General features: G+C 45.7%; 1 protein-coding gene and 1 long non-coding RNA gene across 3 annotated transcripts in view; one reads left to right on the forward strand and one right to left on the reverse strand.

The window, feature by feature from the left end:
• SEPHS1 (selenophosphate synthetase 1) overlaps positions 1 to 11,581 on the reverse strand; it is a 24,501-nt gene extending 12,920 nt beyond the window's left edge. The window contains exons 1-4 of one of the 2 annotated variants that reach the window (XM_082075957.1): positions 11,423 to 11,581; positions 8,071 to 8,332; positions 4,809 to 4,912; positions 292 to 399 (exon numbers count right to left, since the gene is read on the reverse strand). In XM_082075957.1, coding sequence (XP_081932083.1) covers positions 292 to 399; positions 4,809 to 4,912; positions 8,071 to 8,263 — 405 coding nt within the window. In that variant the 5' untranslated portion in view covers positions 8,264 to 8,332; positions 11,423 to 11,581. Of the gene's footprint in view, positions 1 to 291; positions 400 to 4,808; positions 4,913 to 8,070; positions 8,333 to 10,514; positions 10,673 to 11,422 lie in introns of those variants that run through there. The other variant, XM_082075956.1, reaches the window with a different exon arrangement.
• Positions 10,761 to 16,335, forward strand: LOC309452177. Its single transcript, XR_014186453.1, has 3 exons — positions 10,761 to 10,898; positions 13,443 to 13,905; positions 15,929 to 16,335. It is a non-coding gene; the product is annotated as an uncharacterized lncRNA (long non-coding RNA).
• Positions 16,336 to 18,504: the final 2,169 nt, after the last annotated feature.

An 18,504-nucleotide genomic window follows, 5' to 3' on the forward strand; every position in this document is an offset into this window, starting at 1 on the left:
CCTTGGAGCAATATTGTCCTGAACTGACAGAAGCAGGGACCTCATTCTGGTGGAGATAAAGGTATTAGCAGCAGAAGATTACAATGACACAGAAAACTGAACTTCTAGCAAGTGACTCAGAATGTTTGTGAGACAAGACCCATACTATGAACTGAGACATTCAATAAAACCATCTCTTCTTTAAAAGGGTTCAAACTTGACAAGAAAATACGCTAAAGGTAAATACATTTTAAACATGTTTAGCTGTTTGGGTCTTCCTTCAAAATCAAGTACAAAAAAAAAAAATCTTACCCTATCTGTCATTTTATTGCTGATTGCAAGGAGCATCAACATGTTGTCGCATTCTGTGACCCCCATGGCATAAAGGTCACTTAGGACATTGGCACACGCTATCCGTCCCTGAAAAAGACAGAAAAAACAAATCTGCAGGACTGTTTGTGAATGTTCAGCCAAACACCTGCCAGGAACAAAACTTCCAGCATGAGTTTGCACTCTGAGACAGCTGCTTATTCAGCAGGCATTCAACAGCATTAAGAAACCCAGCCAAAGATAAGGTATGATCCATTTCACGTGATGTGCCCATCTAGAAGCGCAGCTATCTGCTCCTTGTACAGGTAAGAAAATAATTAATCCCAGCTGTCTTGGTCAATATACCCTTTTACTGACTACACAAGAATCCCACACTGAATTTAAACTGGATGCTTAATTTGAGAGGCTGAAGTTAGACCTGACAAAGTCTAGCTTTGATAACAAGTTCAATTGACTTAATCTGATATGTTCCCATTAACTTTAATCAAGCACAAAACTGTACACACTGATAACTGCGGTATACAATTCACAATTGCTAGGCAGATAAACCAAAAAGTGTATATTGCTATACCTCTTCTGCATCACAATACGTAGAAGACAGGGACCTTGATGAGAAAGACGTTTGTTCCTCTGGACTATCCTGGAGGCCATACCTACACACCTAAGTTTTTGGGGGAGTTCTCTTCTTCCCAGATGATACAGCTGTGCTGTCAGCACACAGCCACACTGAGGTGTTTTTTTTTTCCTGTCAGGACATCAATAAGAAGCTATCTGCATGCTGGGGTTATGGAGCTCAGGGCTCCCAGAAGCTGGCCTTGTCACCCTACCACTTGTGAGGGAGACGTGCCTACTCTGTCACTTGTTCAAGTGACAAGATAAGGCTGAATTTTGCTACAGCACATACATTTTTATTGACTTTTGTGTGCGTGAACACCTCCACCAGCAAAAATTTGTCCAAGAAACCTGGTTGTCTGCTGAAGATTACTGTAAGAAGTCATGAAGCTGACAGGACTGAAAAGGGATCACTTGCACCATGTGAGCTTAGCTACTCTCCAATAAATTAATGGATCCAAGTCAGGGTTTTTTGGTGTGTGGACCCAGCAGAGATGAGACATCGAGTTTCCTGATGAAGATGCAGAACTTTCTGATGTAGGCTGTGCCCTAAGAGATGGCAAGATAATTTCAAAATACAGCAATTCTGTTGTGTTACTCTGGAAGACTCCACATATTTTGTTAAAATTGTTTTAGGTTTACAGCTGCAGAACTGTAACCAACATCTGGTTTTATGATTTTCAATACATGTTTTTCATAAAGTTCAGAGGCAACACCACTGTGATAAAAAACAACATGCTTATTTGACACAATTTGGACTACAGAACTATGCTTTAGCTGGAAGACGGATAGGGGAGCGCATTTAAACACATTTCTATCATCCCAAAAACCTTACAGTTTGACCACACATCCAGGATTTTTTGTAAAAAAATAGTATTTTCAGGCAGTTACCTCACTTGGAGATGACATGAAATAACACCTCCAAATCACAATTAAATATAATCCACTTTTTCATAAATTCACGAGCTTCCGGTGGCATCAGGTGGCATCCCTTGTATTTCAAGCAAGAACATGTTTTAATCATTTAATTCTTAAACTATTAACAGAAGAGTGAGTTGTGTACTGCATGGTTTGGTGATATTGGCTGTTAAATTTCCAGATGTTTAAGAACACTAAAGCCTGCCGTTTTCCTCTTCTGGAAGGAGACTATCAAACCATTCTCCGCTATCTTCAGTATTTACCAAGCACACTGCTGGTTTATGCCCTCTTCGGAATGACAGATAAGTTATTAAAACCACACTGACAACAGCTCTCTGTTCTAGTAGTCAAGAGGTCAGCCTAACACTGCTTTTGCCAACTGGCAAAACCACTACGGAAACAAATTCAGAGAATGCAAGTCTCAAACCTGAAGGAGCAGAGGGAACACACAAAGCATGTGAACACCAATACACACAACAGGATTCACAAACAGGGGTCAGCCTGACCGCTTGCTTAGTCCCCCTGGAACACAAGTACCTACGTGCAATACTAAGAACTATTTACAAGGGCAAAAGATGAAGTATCAGACACCCATCCCCACTCCTGAGTGATGCTCTTCTTCAAAGAGCACCAAAAAGGTCCCTGGAATGAAGAGGGAAGGAAGTCAGTCTCAAACCAGCCATTTTCCAGCTGTTGTACTCAAAAAGGTGTCTCCACAGTGCTACAACAAGCCAGTACCAGTCCTCTCACCAGCAGCTTGATACCTATTATGAAAACTATTTTCAATTGCTTATAACTTTTCCAACATGAAACCATTTAAGCAGAAAAGTCCTATGCTGGAGACAGAATTTACAGGTGCACATCCCAGGGACACTTCGCACAACATGGATTGAGTGTTTTCAAGAACAAAGCCAAAGAGAAAAGGGGAAGAGGGTTTTTTGCATATAGCTGCAGAACTTCATTTTAAAATAAGCAGTGACAGAGTGAGAAAGCTGTTTTCTGAAGCAGAAATCTGAAGCTCAGCTGAGCCCACACACGGTTTAACCTTCCTGAGCCATTTCTTAATCCCTTATGTCACAGCACCCTGCTTGGAGTTCATTTGCACTTTTGGCTTTCTCTGCTTGCTTCCTCTCCCCCCCAGGTAGGAAGAGAGATCAGATAAGAAGCTTGCAGGTAGACACTGTTCACAGAGAAAGGAAGAGACTCTAAATCAGGGAGCACCCACCCAAAACACACTAGAATTGACTGGGTAAGGGGACAGAGCAGAAGAGAAACAAGTGGAGCATGTACTACATGGAGAGTGAGAGTGAGATCTGAGTAGAGGATCCAGCAGCTCAAACCCAGCTGGAAAATCACTGCAGGTATCAGCAAGAAGGCTTGTGACAGAATCCCTGTTCTTGGTTAGCTTTTTAAAAAGAAATACACATCTGTAAACCGATTAGGAAGTGGCAAGCCACCACATTAAAATGAATGCTGACAAGAATGAAAAGCGAAAGCCCTGAGAGTCAGAAAACACCAAAGGTACAGCTGCTGGTGCATGTCGATCGCAGTACAGACTGTAACTACCATGCAACCGCTAAAGATGGACTAAGGCCAAATTTACATTCCACTTCTACCACACTGGCCTAAACCTCATCTGTGCACGGGCTCATCTATCCAGTCCTGTGGCATCTCGACCCCCTTGTATCTCCAAACAAAACAATCTTCCCCCTTCACCACAGCCCTCTCACACTGTCCCTCACAAGTTTTTGTTACAAGGTGAGAAAAGAGAGTTTCTCAGCTAATGAACTTGAACACAGCCCCCCAATAACGCTTATATACACCTTTTTTTTTTCCTCTGGTTCCTGGCAAGTTCCCACATGATATTAAAGCATACCACTTGAATCAAATTTCTCAGGAGGGCTCAACAACTCTGTATACTAGAGGCCAGCCTGAGATCCTGGCTGCTCAGTTTGCAGAAAGAGAGCTCTTTTGAAACAGAAATGAAAAGAGCTATACTTGCATATGTGCACACACCATCTGGTCAAGCATGCTAAAAAAAAAAAAAAAAGTCACTCCTAGTCTCAAACCGCACGTCCAAAACCCACCTGACAGATCTTACAGAACAAATAACAAACTAACAGCAGCAAATAAAGCATACAATCATGTAAACAGCAGCAAAGGCAGGGGCTGAAGCAAAGGAGTCACATTCAAATCACTGTAAACATGAACTCTAGCATTTATTAACTTTCATTAACTTGCATTTAACAAACACCTTCTGCGAATTCCTTACAGTTTTACTAAGTCCTTTTTTAAAGTTCAGTTGTTTCCTCATGATCTTCTGCTCAAGTCAATACTGATCACCATCACATAACACCAGAGGCATTTCTACTGAGATGGACTAAATGAAATACAGCCACAAAAACAAGCAAAGTCGAAGCAGATGCAACTTCCAACAGAAATCATTTAACTTAGCCATCTGTAAGCAGAGGTAGTATGACGGGAAAACTGTTGTTCACAAAACACTCTGTTGCCATGTGCTATTGCCAACTCCTGTCATTTAGACGCTTCCCGTTCTAACATGTTACCTGGTTATTTCAGAACCTCAAAAAAGGCAAATTACAATGTGGTTCTGCTCGTAAGTGGAGTTTACTGTCTGCTGTTTCACAGACGGCTCATTTTCTTCCCTTTTGGGCTTTTCAAGCCAAATCCCACAGAACAGATGGAGGGAAATTTGAATTAAAGGTGGCAGTTCTCCCAACTTTCACCTATAGAAAGCAGCACTGCAGCATTCCTGGCTGGTATGGAAAAGATTATAAGATGAAACTATGCCTTTCCCTCTTCACATGTATTTAAGAAAGGCTCTGAATGCAGTTAATCAAACAATTAGTACTGCACATCTAGAAAAAATAGTCAAAATTGCCATCAGATTGGTGAGATGCATAAATCAAATCAGCAACATAGCTATCAATTAAGTTTAGCCAGCTTACCATCATATAAGGATCATCCACAATAGGATAAATATAATCTGTCGTCTGGACCAACGACAAACCTCCATGTCTTAAGGGAATAACGCAAGTGTCCATCCCAATTCCTGCAAAGACACAAATCCAGTGAGGTAACTATAACCTTAATTATCTGTTGCTCTTAACGAGAGAACTTAAAAGACATGTATGTAGAATACAACTCACAATACTGCCTAGACAGACGTGGCAAATTCCTTCCTTAGAGAAGGCATGTAGCACAAATAAGAGGAAAACCAAGCAAAGAATGAGAACTCCTAACTGGACAGAAGTGTAAATAGCTGAAACAAAAACTAAACTACAATGTTCTACAGTTTGCTGCAACATAATAATAGCACATTGCTTTCAAAAATATCTGTGCTTTCATGTATGTACATTTAAAATTAAGAGCAACTATGTGAATTGATATTGAAAGCAAATAGGTTTTCCTGTCTTTCCCATCTCAATCAAGACATAGCGATAGTTTTAACAGGACACAGCCTCTCATAAAGGGCATTTCCTTACTTCAAGAGGAACAAAAACCACCAGAAGTCACAGCCTAGGCCCTTGGTGAAGGGCCTATTCACCCACTTGGAGCTTTTGCAACTGTGTTAACCCTGCCTTACTTCTGTGAGGCTAAAAGGAGGCAAGACAATCTGCTAGACAGGGAAACTCCTTTGAGAAAACCACACCACGACACAGTGGCACTGGATATTTCAAACAGAATAAGCAATATTAAAACTTCCAGGCATTTGCTGGGATGCAAGAGCCCGCACAAAAGCCGCAGGTCACAAATCACAACATGTTAACTGAGCCGTGCTCCCTGTCGATAATCTTGTGCCTTGTGGCAATGGCAGGGAGCTTACCTCCTTCCTGGGCTGGCAGTGAGCTGTCTGGAATTACTCTGCATAACTCTCGTGGCAAGAGTCTTCAAACCACCACTTTTCAGGGAGCAGATGTTGCACAGTAACTTTTCCCCGTTTATTAATGAAACATGCTACTGAGCAAGAGCTACAAGCTAGCATTTGGCAGTGTCCTGTACAGGGAGGGAGGGAGTTGCTACCCCCTGAGGTCCTCCTGAGGACACAGAGCAGGTCTGCCAGGCAGCAGGTATAATAGGTGGAGAGGATCTTGCCTCTCCTGCCTACCGAGGCAGAAGATGTCACCTTAGAACAGAAGGGTCACTGACAGAAGCTCACAAGCAGTGGCTTAGGGCTGCTCATCCTCTGCAGAAGCTACCAAGTCACTGTGCATGATGTCCAGTGTCTCCAGGGGACTGCATATAAGCAGTTAGAGAGAAGCAGCTCCTGTATCCAGGCTGTTTTGCCCTCATTTCACCTATTCATGCCATAACACTGTAAGACTGACCTCACTTGAGCAGTTTTCCACAACTTCAGCAAAAATGCTGCTTGACAGACAGGTCAAGGGGCCATGATGGCCCTTTTCAGGCTACGTTTCTGTTCCACCAAAAAAAGACTGCCTAAATAAATGAATCTGCTCAGGGAGGTGACTGAGAAGAGTGATTTCAAGGTCCATAACAGCTCTGAAAATTAAAATCAAAGTTGCAGTTTCTTATGGATATATTCACAGCCATATTTAAAATTGCTCTGGGTAACATCACTTGCAGAATTAGAAAGGTTGAGCCTCCTATTGGCAATTTCCCTCCTGACTGCACCTCAAAAGCCTAGTGCATATACACAGGCTGTAAAGTTACCTGTCTTTCCCTTTTAAGCACAAGGTATCAAAAGCAAATAACACCAAACTTATCCAAAGACACATTTGTTAAAGGGATACTCACCATAAAAGCATATTTTTAAGAGACCTCAACCCTCTACTTTCTATTACTAACAGATTTCCTGTTACATAAGATCATACCTGCATATTGATGGCATTAGTCTACTTGTTTACTTTTTCATATAGCTGGAGAAGAAAAATCTATTAGCAGTTCCATTACTGTTTAGAGCCTGTAAATTTATAAGAGAAAAAAAGAACAACAGCTGGATAATTAAATCTAAACCAAACTATTACTGACTTTAGAAACTGGCCAAACTGAAATGCTGCTGTGAATACCTTCTTTAATTTAGGGAAAAAAAGCATATAAATAGCAATTTGGGGATAAAAGAAGCTGGAAGCATCCTTCATTAGGGAATATTAAATTATAGTGCCACCCCAGCTCTACACACAATTGCTGCTTGGATATTTCATACAAAGCTCGCCATTGTTTAAGCAAGAACATGGGCTCCTTGCTAATCTCTCACTGAATTCAATCTCTACCAGAACAATGGGTTGCAACCTGTTAGCCTGCTAATAGACAATTAGCAGTGTTAAAATAATTTTTAAAAAGGTTATTGGACACTAAATTGGTACTTAAATAACTTTAGAATAAACTCTACATTGATATTCCTATGTCAAATAAAAAAAATCCATTTTGTGCTGCAAAGCAGAGATTGAATATGGCTGACTACATAGACAAACATAATTAAATGTGCCACTAAACATTATCTACATTAATTTATCTATATCAATATCAGGTACAGCAACTGGTATCAAAATACCTATGTTCACCCTGTTCACCATGTAGGTGGCTTCTGCAGGTTGATTTCCCTTCCTGCTTGCATCATTGTGCAAATACCAAAGAGAAAGTGAAGCTGGCAAGAACACAGAAGTCTTGGAAAGAGCCTTTTCCAGGCAGCTTCTACAGGTGAGCAAAACAGAGCAGGGAACAAGGAAAGGACAGAAAGGAAAAACAACAACTCAAACAATTTGCTCCCAGGCTCAGCTGAAGCAAGAAAGTTTTCTCTTGTTCACTTTCTCAGACCCAGGAACAGAGGGGAGGGGAACTTCATCTGTGATTCCCCTAATTCCATAAAAAGTCATTGCACCTGTTGCATAACTGTCCAAAGGCAACATACTAATATTAAAGTCCAGAAATTAATCGATAGAACTTCAGTTTGCAAAGCCTCTACCGGGGAGAGGGAGGAGACTAGCTCCTAAAGCATGTGCGTATCATGATGGCCATTCCTGATCATTTTTTCCTTGTAGTTGAGTGCACTGCAGGATGTTAAATAATTAAAATATTATTGTATCCCAGATGCCAACAAATGACAACGTAAGAGTCATTCTTCAGACTTCTGTGCATACATTACACAACATACAATCCACAAACTGATTAAACAAACTGCAAATGAGATCGTGTCACTACGCACACCAAACAGAAGGATCACACGTGTCTAGACGAGCAACTACTTACCCAACCTGGGCATAACTGCCCCCAGGAACTGTTCATCTTCCTGAAAATGGTTTTCTTGTAGAGATTCAAGCAGCTTCTGCAAGACATCCTGAGGCACTTTGCAGCCTGTGCCTTTCAGTTCAGTGAATCGGGTCAGACGGAAGCTGTGGTCCAGTTCATAACTTTCTGGGTTAAACGTCTCCCGAACAGACATGGTTCTCTCGCACAGACTGCTGGCCTTTCCCACCCCAGAGCAATGGTACCAATTTCACTGCTGATCAGTCTAATTAAAAAAAAAAAAGGGAATGTTAGAAAATCCTAGAACTTGAAAGACAACAGGTTTTCCACATAGAGCAAGTTAAAAAGAAAGGGAAAGCACTCAACATCACCTTTCACTTGTTAAGACAGGTGGGCACATTTTTTGCACATGACCCATTTTTTTAAGACTACAAAAGAGTGACTCCTCTTCCTACCTTCCAACATTTAAAACTATAACCCAGGCAAATTAAAGAATGACTTTGTCTTCCAGCTATGCTGCATAAGTTTTTCATTTAAAAAAAAAAAAAAAAAAGAAGAAGAATCTAATGCACCAACCTCATTTAACACAGAGGTAATGAAAGAAGTAATAGTTCCCAGGGCACTGAGGCAAATTTCCAAAAGACAACCTGGGCCCTGATCCTGCAACAAGCTCAGCAGAGACATCTGTTTGTAGTCAGCTCAGTGCATGGTCATGATTTTAGCCATTAACATATTAATCTCAAAAATAAGATGCTTTTCAAATAATGGCTCTGCTTCAGTTCTGATGTAAGAAGCTGAAACTCCATAATACACCTGTTCTCCTTGGGGGAAAATGCAAGCCCGGTGTTCTGTTAGTACAGGTAACAGGAGAACAAAGAGGCCATACTTAAGCAGACTGGTTTACCTCCAAACATGCCAGTTTACCTCTTACTATGTTCACAGACATAAAAATGTTGAAAAGGAAAGTTTCTTGCCTCTCAAGCCCTTTTTTAGTCAACTAACGATACTGAGAATACAGAGAATTGTCCGTTAAAATGGTAATGTAAAAAGACACTGATGCAACTCATTTAATAAAATTCTTAACAATGCACGTCTAATTTTAGAACGTTTTTCCACTCTGACTCATATACACCACACTCCAAAACTAATAAAAGGCCTGAGACACTGCGTTCTAAACAGGAACGGCTGTGATAAAACGCAATTCAGCCTTCTCAGCGAAGAAGTTTTCAGGAATTACTAAAAACGACCTATCTGCGGTAGTTTCTTAGAAAGCAAGGATCCCGCCTAACAAGAACAGAGTTCAGCAGCACCGCTCACAAAATCTGATACTGATGGTCATGTTGTTATGAGGTCAAGCTGAAAAGCAAAGAAGAAAAGAATACAAGTGACTGGTATTCACCAAGTTCAGCAGCGTTAAATGGAAGAAATTGTAAATCCACAGACTGTGCAACTGGTCTCCCCTATACAGCCCTGATTAACAAGTATGTCCATTCCATAAACTTTTAACTCTACTAATTTATTGAATGTACTGTGTAGGAATTGAAGTTTTAAGCTCCCTGCAAAATTCTGATGTGGAGCCCAACTCCCCTTTACGGCGCTTTCCCTCCTTCTCTGGGAGGCGTGGCACTTATTTAAACCGAATCTTCCAAAGCCCAGGCGCGGGCAGGAATCCAAACTCCAGTTACAAGAACGTGTCTTGGATGAGCAATGAATCCAGTCTGTAGCTGTTGTCTCCCAGTGCAAGACACTAAGGACTTGCAATCTAAATAAATAAATAAATAAGAGATAGTGTCTGGAACACAACCTGTCAACAGAAATGGGAAACAAAAGCTTCTCAAGGAGGGGGATTTTTGTTGTTTCTTTATTTTTTAACACTTCTCTCTAATTAATTCCAGAGGTTTATAAAAAGCAGCTTGCCCCCCAAAGGAAACATTTTTCCTTCCTCCAACTAGTAATTGTAATATGCTTAGCACCCCCTACCTACTTATATAGGAAAAGATTCAGAGGCCACAGCCCGCCAGGAACTTTTTTACAGCCTTGAGAACTGTAAATAGACACAGTAAATTAAGTTCCCCAGTTTGAAAACAAATATTGAAACAAACAAGACAGTCTTCTTTAATGGAAAACATCCACTATGCAAGAACACAATAACTCTTTAACAAAGATCAGAATAAAGCTGCATGCAACTATGCATTTCGCAGACTGCCATGGGAGCAACCTTGCAAGGCCAAGTTTCTTGTGACTGCTGGCAGTCCATGCAGGCGTGCAATCTGAGCGTCAAGCAGTACAGGAAAACACCTCGCAACCCAGATGTTTCTTACTTTAAAAGAGCGGCATAATAAATATTAAAAAACTAAAGTTTAACCCTTGCCTCCCTAAAGAGCAGAGAGAGGAGAGCACAGGAGCAAAGAGGGGAGGGCAAGGAAGAACTAGAGCCCGGTACCTACCCAAAGCAAACCCCAGAGCAGTTAACGCCAACCCGACCGCCCGAGCCTGACCAGGTGAGGAACCGCAACCACCACTTATCCAAGGAGAGCGGCGAGCAGCGCTGCGGAGAGACATGGCTCCGGGACACCTTAAATTTCCAGCCGCTGCCTTTAAAGGCGAGCCAGGGCCTTCACTGCTGCTCTTTGTGCAGCCGGAGAGGAGGAGGAGGAGGCGGGGAGGGACGAAGAGCAGCCCGGCAGAGCGGCCGCGCACCCAGCAACCCCGCGGGCCCCACACCGGAGGGGTGAACCCGGCGGGGCGGGGGTGGCTCAGACAGGGGTGAGCAACCCCCCCCCGCGCACCCCAAACCCCCGCGGGCGGGCGCGGGGCGCACGTGCGTGCAGGTGAGATGTCGGGGGGCGGGGTTAACCCCTTGTAACCCCTTGCATGGGGTTGGGGGGGGGGGGGGAGGGTTTGCAGGCGGCGGCGGCACGAGCGCGCGCGCCCTGGGGCCGGTGGAACGTTGGGCGCGCGCTCCGTGAGGTGAATGAGTGGGGGGGCGGGAGGGGGGGGGGGAAGAAGGAGGGAAAAAGGGAAAAAAAAATATGTCGGCGGGCGAAAAATTTAACCCGTCCGTTGCCAGCGCTGTTTGATATTTTTTTTTTAAAGCGGCCGCAGTGACGGCGCGGTGCGGCGCACCCCCACCCCCTCCTTCCCGCTTCCCCCGCCCTTCCCCCGGGGCCGGGCTGAGGGAGGGCGGCGCGGCCCGGGGCCAGGCGGGCAGCCCGCGCCCCGGCGGCACCGCGCCGCCCCCCGCACCCGGCCCGGCGTAACGGCGGAGGCGAATTCCCCTTTAAATCTCCCCGCCTTGCACCCCCACCCCCCCCTCCTCCTCCTCTCCTCCTCCCTCCTCAGGTCTCCCTCTTACCGGCTCGCCTCCTCGCCCTCCGCCTCCTCCCGCGAACGGGACTCCCAGCCCAGTCCCACAATGCACCGGGCGCGCCGGGCTCCCTCAGCGCCGCCTGAATAGAAATGCAGCAGCCGCCGCCGGGCACGGGGGGGTTAAACCACCCCCCCAAACCCAAACCCCGGCACCACACACACCCCTCCCGCCTCCCCGCGCGCCTCGCCTCGCGCCGCGCTCCCCGCCCCCTCTGCCCCCGCCCCCCCCCCCCCACCGGCGCGCTCCCGAGCGGGCGCGCTCCGGCGGTGGCGCGCACGCCGTTTCGGGCCGTTTCAAGCTCCGCGCCGTGTCCGTGCACGCGTGGGCTGCGGTGGGGTTGGAGACCCGTGTGCAACACGCCACGGGAAAAGGGGGGTGCAGCCTCTTGGGGTGTCCCCGCTGCACGGCGGGAGAGCGGCGTGGGGTGGCCACGCAACGCCCCTGCCCTGGGTGGGTTGCACCGCGCTGCAGATGGATGCGGGGGGAGAAACATCCCACTTTCTGGGGCGCACCCCAGTAGCTGGGTGCAAACGCAAAGTCAGTGCAGTGGATGCGGGGACGGACAAAGGCTCGTTTCCTCAAAACTCTGCGAAATTCATTGCTCCGGTGTGTTGTCCTTGAATCGGCAAAATGTTGGGTTTGGGAGCGTTTTGTGGGGGAAATGTGGAGCTGAGGAGACAACGATGAGAGGCAACAGGCACAGACGTCAAGAGGATGGATCAGGCTCTCTCGAGTGGTGCCCAACAATAGGATGAGGGGCAACGGGCACAGACTGAAGCACAGGAGGTTCCATCTGAATATGAGGAGAAACCTCTTTACTTCAAGGTGCCAGAGCCTGGACCAGGCTGCCCAGAGAGGTTGTGGAGTCTCCTTCTCTGATTCAAACCCACCTGGACACATTCCTGTGTGATCTGCTCTGGTGAACCTGCTTTGGCAGTTGGGTTGGACTGGATGTTCTCCAGAGGTCCCTTCCAGCCCCAACCGTTCTGTGATTCTGTGCTCTTCAGGGTCCTCCGCCTGGGGTAATTTTTTACCCAGAAACTGGCCAAAAATTCTCATTTGATCAATGTTACACCCAAAAGCTGGGCAAAAAAGAATCTGAGGGGGTCAGGTGCACTTGACAATGGGCAAATTTCATAGGATCATAGAATGTCCTGAGTTGGAATGGACCAACAAGGATGATCAAGTCCAACTCCTGTCCCTGCACAGGACAACCCTAAAGTCCGTACCATGTGTCTGAGGGCATTGTTCAATCACTTCTTGAATATTTGGCCAACATTAATTTTTCCCTGGATGCAGAGCTGAGGTTGTGGCCTCAGGAAGCCAGAGGAGCCCTCAGGTGTCATCTCAAGGGTCTCTGTGCATCCAGGATATTGATTCTTGTCCAAGAGTATTTGCCTAAGTCAACCCTTTTCCATCACTGATTTGCAAAATATCCGTTTTTTTCTTACACATTTCATATGTAAATCACTGGAATCTGACATATCTTTAACAAGCCTGATTTCCAGCGACTTCTCAGTTCATTTTATTGTCTGAAAGTGTTTTCCTTGCTTCTAAAGCCCCCTTTCCCAACCAATTAAAGCCAAAAATCAAATTATTCTCACTTAAAACTTGTCTTGCTTTACATGCAAGGCAAGTTTTCCCCAAAAAGGAGGGGATTTTAGTGTTATGGATAGCATAGGGCTCTGTTTCACATTGCCAAATAGATTAAAAAAAATTATGCTTCTTGTAATTTGCAATTAAGTGCCTGATTAAGTAATTGCCTGTGAAATCACAGACTGCCTGTTGTGCCACCGTCTTTGAAACAGTCCTGCCTAAAAACAAGCAGAAAGAGAAGAAATTAAGGTGTTGCTTTTCTTGCCTGATTTTAATTACAATTTTACTCTCGAGTGACTGTAGTGCCCCCTGGACTGTGGTGCAGAGGACCAGAGGTGCATGGGATCTCCTGGTGCTGAGCATCTTTAGGAAGTCACTAATGTTATTTGCATAATTAATTGATTTTCAGGCTCCTCTGTGTTGCTCACCTGGTGCATTTCAAGCTCGACCCACAGAAGTTGTTGCTCTGGGAGCAGCCGTGGCGCGTTTGACCGATGGTTTGGATGGTGGAGATGAATCGAGAACACAGCGCCCACACTCCTGACCTGGAACTTGAACTTTTCTCCCTCCCTCCTCTCGGAGGGAAAAGGGGTGGAAAATCTTGGGATCTTCTGCTTGCCATCGATCTGAGCTGATTCACTGAGCATTGGCTTCATATCATGTCTGTGTGCTCCTTCATAGATGATTTCAACCTGAAGAAAAAACCACTTGTGTTCTTGAGGGGTGGTAATCGGATGCTCGATGCTCAGGCCTAACATTTCACAAAGAATCACAGAATGTTAGGGATTGGAAGGGACCTCGAAAGATCATCCAGTCCAATCCCCCTGTCGGAGCAGGAACACCCAGATGAGGTTACACAGGAAGGTGTCCAGGTGGGTTTGAATGTCTCTAGAGAAGGAGACTCCACAACCCCCCTGGGCAGCCTGTTCCAGTGTCTGTCACCCCCACTGAGAAGAAGTTTCTTCTCAAATTTAAGTGGAACCTTTTGTGTTCCTTGTCCTATCATTGGTTGTCACCGAGAAGAGCCTGGCTCCATCCTCCTGACACTCACCCTTTATATATTTATAAACATTAATGAGGTCACCCCTCAGTCTCCTCCAAGCTAAAGAGCCCCAGCTCCCTCAGCCTTTCCTCACACGGGAGATGCTCCACTCCCTTCAGCATCTTTGTTGCCCTGTGCTGGACTCTCTCCAGCAGTTCCCTGTCCTTCTGGAACTGAAGGGCCCAGAACTGGACACAATATTCCAGATGTGGTCTCACCAGGGCAGAGTAGGGGGGAAGGAGACTCTCTCTGGACATACTAATCACCCCCCTTCTAATCCACCCCAGGTACCATTGGCCTTCCTGGCCACAAGGCATTTGGCCATCTCCTCCATTGACAACACCTCATTTAAAAAAAGAAATAATCGTGACACATAAGGAGAACCATGAGATAAAAGAAAAAATGAACATTGCTGCTTTTTAAACCCTGATTTATTTTTTTCCTTTCTGATTTTTTTGAAGGGGAGAGGGAACTGAATCATATTTTCATCTTTTTTTCCACAGCCATGATGGCTAGACACTTATTTCTTTAACAAAGGGGAAAAAAGCCAATAAATTAAGATGCCCAGGTGGTAGTATGACTGAAATAAAACCCAAATTCATGGAAATACGTGCCATGGTGGTGAGGTCTGGTGATGCTGCCCTGTGTTACATGCAGGAGCGGGAGGGTGGCACCTGTCCTGCAGGTGCTGGGCCAGGGGCTGCCCCTGTCCCTTCCCATGGTTTCTGGGCCTGGGATGGTCACATCTGAAGACAGAGATGTGGGAAAAGGTCTCTGGGAAGGAAGACACATGCAGGGATATCCCTGCAGCCCATTAGAACCGATACAGATGCGACCCTCTAGAGCTGAAACTAAACAGGACCACGGTATGGAGCTGGGCACTGTGCATAATTGACTGCACTGATTAATTAAAACCATGCTTCTTGGCAGGGGTGATGGTGGAGCATCTTCTGAAGCTTCAGGTGGCAGTTGCTGCACCCGCACGGGTGTACCCCAAACTTCTGCTGGGACCCCACAGCTGAAACAGCTGCTGGAGGACACGTGGGATCAGAAGGGGAATCCTGTGTATTGTCCTTTTGGTGCAGGATCATAAGGAAAACCCTAAAAATAGTGATAGATCCAGTAGCCCTAGGGAGAGGCTCTGCTGCTGGAACCACCTGCTTCACGTAACATTTTTCTAGAATTAAATGACAGTTTTCTAGAGTTAAAAACCAATCAAATGGTTGTTTGTTTTTTTTTTTTTTCTTTCCTCTGCTGTCTGGGTGCAAAATCTTGAGCAGAAATTCCATGATCTGGAGTCATTTGGTCCAGTGCAATGAGAATGTTCTGCTCTGCACATGTTAGTGCAAAAAGACAAGAAAATAGAACCCCCCGTGTTTCAGCCCCTGGGTGCTGCCCGATCTCAGTCACATCAAAGCCGGCTGCCTCCTGTGCTGACACAAGGATGCAACAGATGTCCCAAACGTTTTCAGGTGCAGGGCCTGCATTTCTTTACTTTTCTTCCCTTGGATGACTCAGAGTATGGATTATTAGCAGCTCATATTTCTTTGGCCCAAGTGCTATGTTGTGGATATGTCCAGGTTAAATCTAAGTAATATTTCTGGTCTGTGTAGGCTTCTGACTTGGTTCTGCGTCTTTGGTGTTTACAAAATGATCAGCATTTGAACTCTCCTCATCCTGTTTCTTAAATGCCAGCAGAAACTTTATTTAAAAAAAAATAAAACAATGCAGCCTCCCCCTGCAATGTTTGTAACCAAGGCACTGTGGCATTACAAAAGCATGAGAAAATATTGCTGATTAAAACCAGGGTAAGAAATGACAGTGAAAGTGACTTTTGTTTTTTCTCATTGCAGGATTCACAATGAAGGGGCTGGTAAAATGGGACCAGCTGGTTCAGCCCTACTTGTGCTGAGTACTAGGTTTCATGCACTGAAACTACTTCCACCGGCATGTCGTCATGTGCCTTTGGTATGAAAACTTTAATTTTGGAGTGAGAAATTAATTTCTCTTGTTGTAAAACACATCTCACAGCATCACTTTTCCCCCACCTCTCCCTGTTTTGACAAAGCTAAGTTTGTGCTATCATCAGCTTTCCTTGACTCATTTTTCTGTTTCCTGCATCTCATTAATACACAAGTGGTATTAAATAATAATGATGCCAACAGTGGTCTCTGCTGTGCTTTGGTGTTCGCTCCTTTTTGCTTCAAGGAGCAGATGTTCCCTGTCTTTGTTTTCTGTCACCAAACGGGGACTTTGCCCTTTTAACCTTTGATACAGTCCTTTAATACTCTCTGACAAGAGATTTTATCAAAAGCCAAATAAATGACAGCAGCCTAGCAGCTTTTATTAAATGTTTCCATCATGTTTTACAGCAGTTTAAGGAAATGCAGGTTTCTTTGTGGTTTTGACGACTGTATTGATCTGGTGCCCCCTTCTCCTGGCTGCCCTCTCCCCTGCCCCAGGGGGCTCGGGCTGGGCTGAGCCCCCTTGTCACTGCACCCAAGTGAGCATCTGCCATGGAAGGGTCCCAACCAGCGCTCTGCAGACCTGGTACTGCTTCAGCACCAGACCCTGACCAAACCACACTGCAGACTGGTCAAACAAGGGTGATGCTGTCTGTGAACGGCCAACAAGGTCCAACCAGTCTTGCCTGGACCCCATTCTCCAACAACTGCTAATACAAGAGGAGAGCAGCATGTTCTTGGATGCTGCTGAGGTCTTGGTGCTTGTTCCCCACATGCCAGGGCCCACTGGCTGCTCTTGCACCAGCAGTTATAATCACAGAATCATAAAATAGTTTGGGTTGGAAGGGACCTTCAAAACGCTAGTCCAACCTCTGCTATGAGCAGGGACACCTTCACCCAGACAAGGTTGCTCAGAGCCCCATCCAGCCTGGCCTGGGATGTCTCCAGGGATGGGGCATCCACCTCTGGGCAACCTGGGCCATTGTTTTGCCACCCTCATTGTAAAAAATTTCTTCCTCTTGTCCAGCCTGAATCTCCCCTCCTTTAGTTTAAAACCATCACCCTTTGTTCTATCACAACAGGCCATGCTAAAATGTCCGTTCCCATCTTTCTTATTGGCCCCTTTTAAGTACTGAAAGGCCGCAATAAGGTCTCCCCAGAGCCTTCTCTTCTCCAGGCTGAACACCCCCAACTGTCTCAACACCATTGCACTTTAAAGCAGCTCTAACCTTTCCTATAACGAGATGTTCTTGCAATGCTCATCTCTTCTTCATCCCTTTTGCAGTATTTCACACCTTGCTCCTGCACTCGTCCAACCCAGAAGCCCCAAGGGAGCATTCACCTCCCAGTTTCTACTGATTTATTTGCCTGGGAATCAATGTGGCTCATGCAAACAGGCATTAGCCCTGGGCTGGGGCAGTAGGCCTCGTGGGCAGTTTGGGAAGGTGGTAGTTCTGCGGGTGAGTTGTTCCTGTGTGTTCTCCAATGGCCTCTGGCAAGAGGCCTCAGCCGCTCCCATCACACTTGTGCTCCAGACCCTTCACCAACTCCGTTCTTTTCCCTGAACTCGCTCCAGCACCTCAAGGTCTTTCTTGTTCTGAGGGGCCCAAAACTGCCTCCAGGATTTATGGTGCAACCTCACCAGTGCCCAATACAGGTAGATGTAGGGCTTCATCCCCCTAAGCCACATCCCACCATGCTGAGCCTGCGCATCCCCCAAAATTTGCCATCCCCTACACGAAAAAAGCTTTGACAAGGACATGCCCCAGGGAGAGCTGCTCCTGCACCATGGTTGGCACCAGCATGACCCCATTATCACCATCATATGGCTGCTCCTGCCACACACACAGCCCATACACCCCATGCGTTTCTGCACTGAGACCCTTTCTGAGGCTTGAGTTTATAAATAAACCAGGAGCCTCTTGCCTCCCACCCGGCTTCACACACTGTTACTTCCCTTTGTTTCAGAAAGGGCTTGTGCCATCCTGCCAGACAGACCTGCAGCCACCCGATACGGGCTCCCTTGGGATGAACCTCCAACACTGACTTCCCAAATTACCATCTGGAGCCAAGGGTGCAGCTGAGCTGAGCCAAAGATCCTATTCCAGCTGCTGGCACTCACCAAAACATCTGCCTTGCCTGTGTCGTGCTTGTTGATGGAGCTGTGCACAGCTCCCGATGTGTCGTTTGGGAATATAAATTGAGTTCCTCCGAGCTGGAACCACCTGCTTCAGATAATTTCCTTGGCAAGGAGTCTTCTTACTTACTCTCCATACAGGATTTTCTGTCTACTGCTGCTGCCAGCCCTGCCTAGTATGAGGGTGGGGGGTTGGTACTGATGGGTGGGAATTTAGGTGAACCCATGGGGGAAATGTCATCTGCTGCTGGGGCACAGTGGAAGGCAAACATGCTGTTTAAATCATATAATCAGAGAATCACAGACTGGTTTGGGTTGGAAGGGACCT

Source organism: Streptopelia decaocto (genome assembly GCF_964273445.1).
Source record: "Streptopelia decaocto genome assembly, chromosome: 1".
Taxonomy (NCBI): domain Eukaryota; kingdom Metazoa; phylum Chordata; class Aves; order Columbiformes; family Columbidae; genus Streptopelia; species Streptopelia decaocto.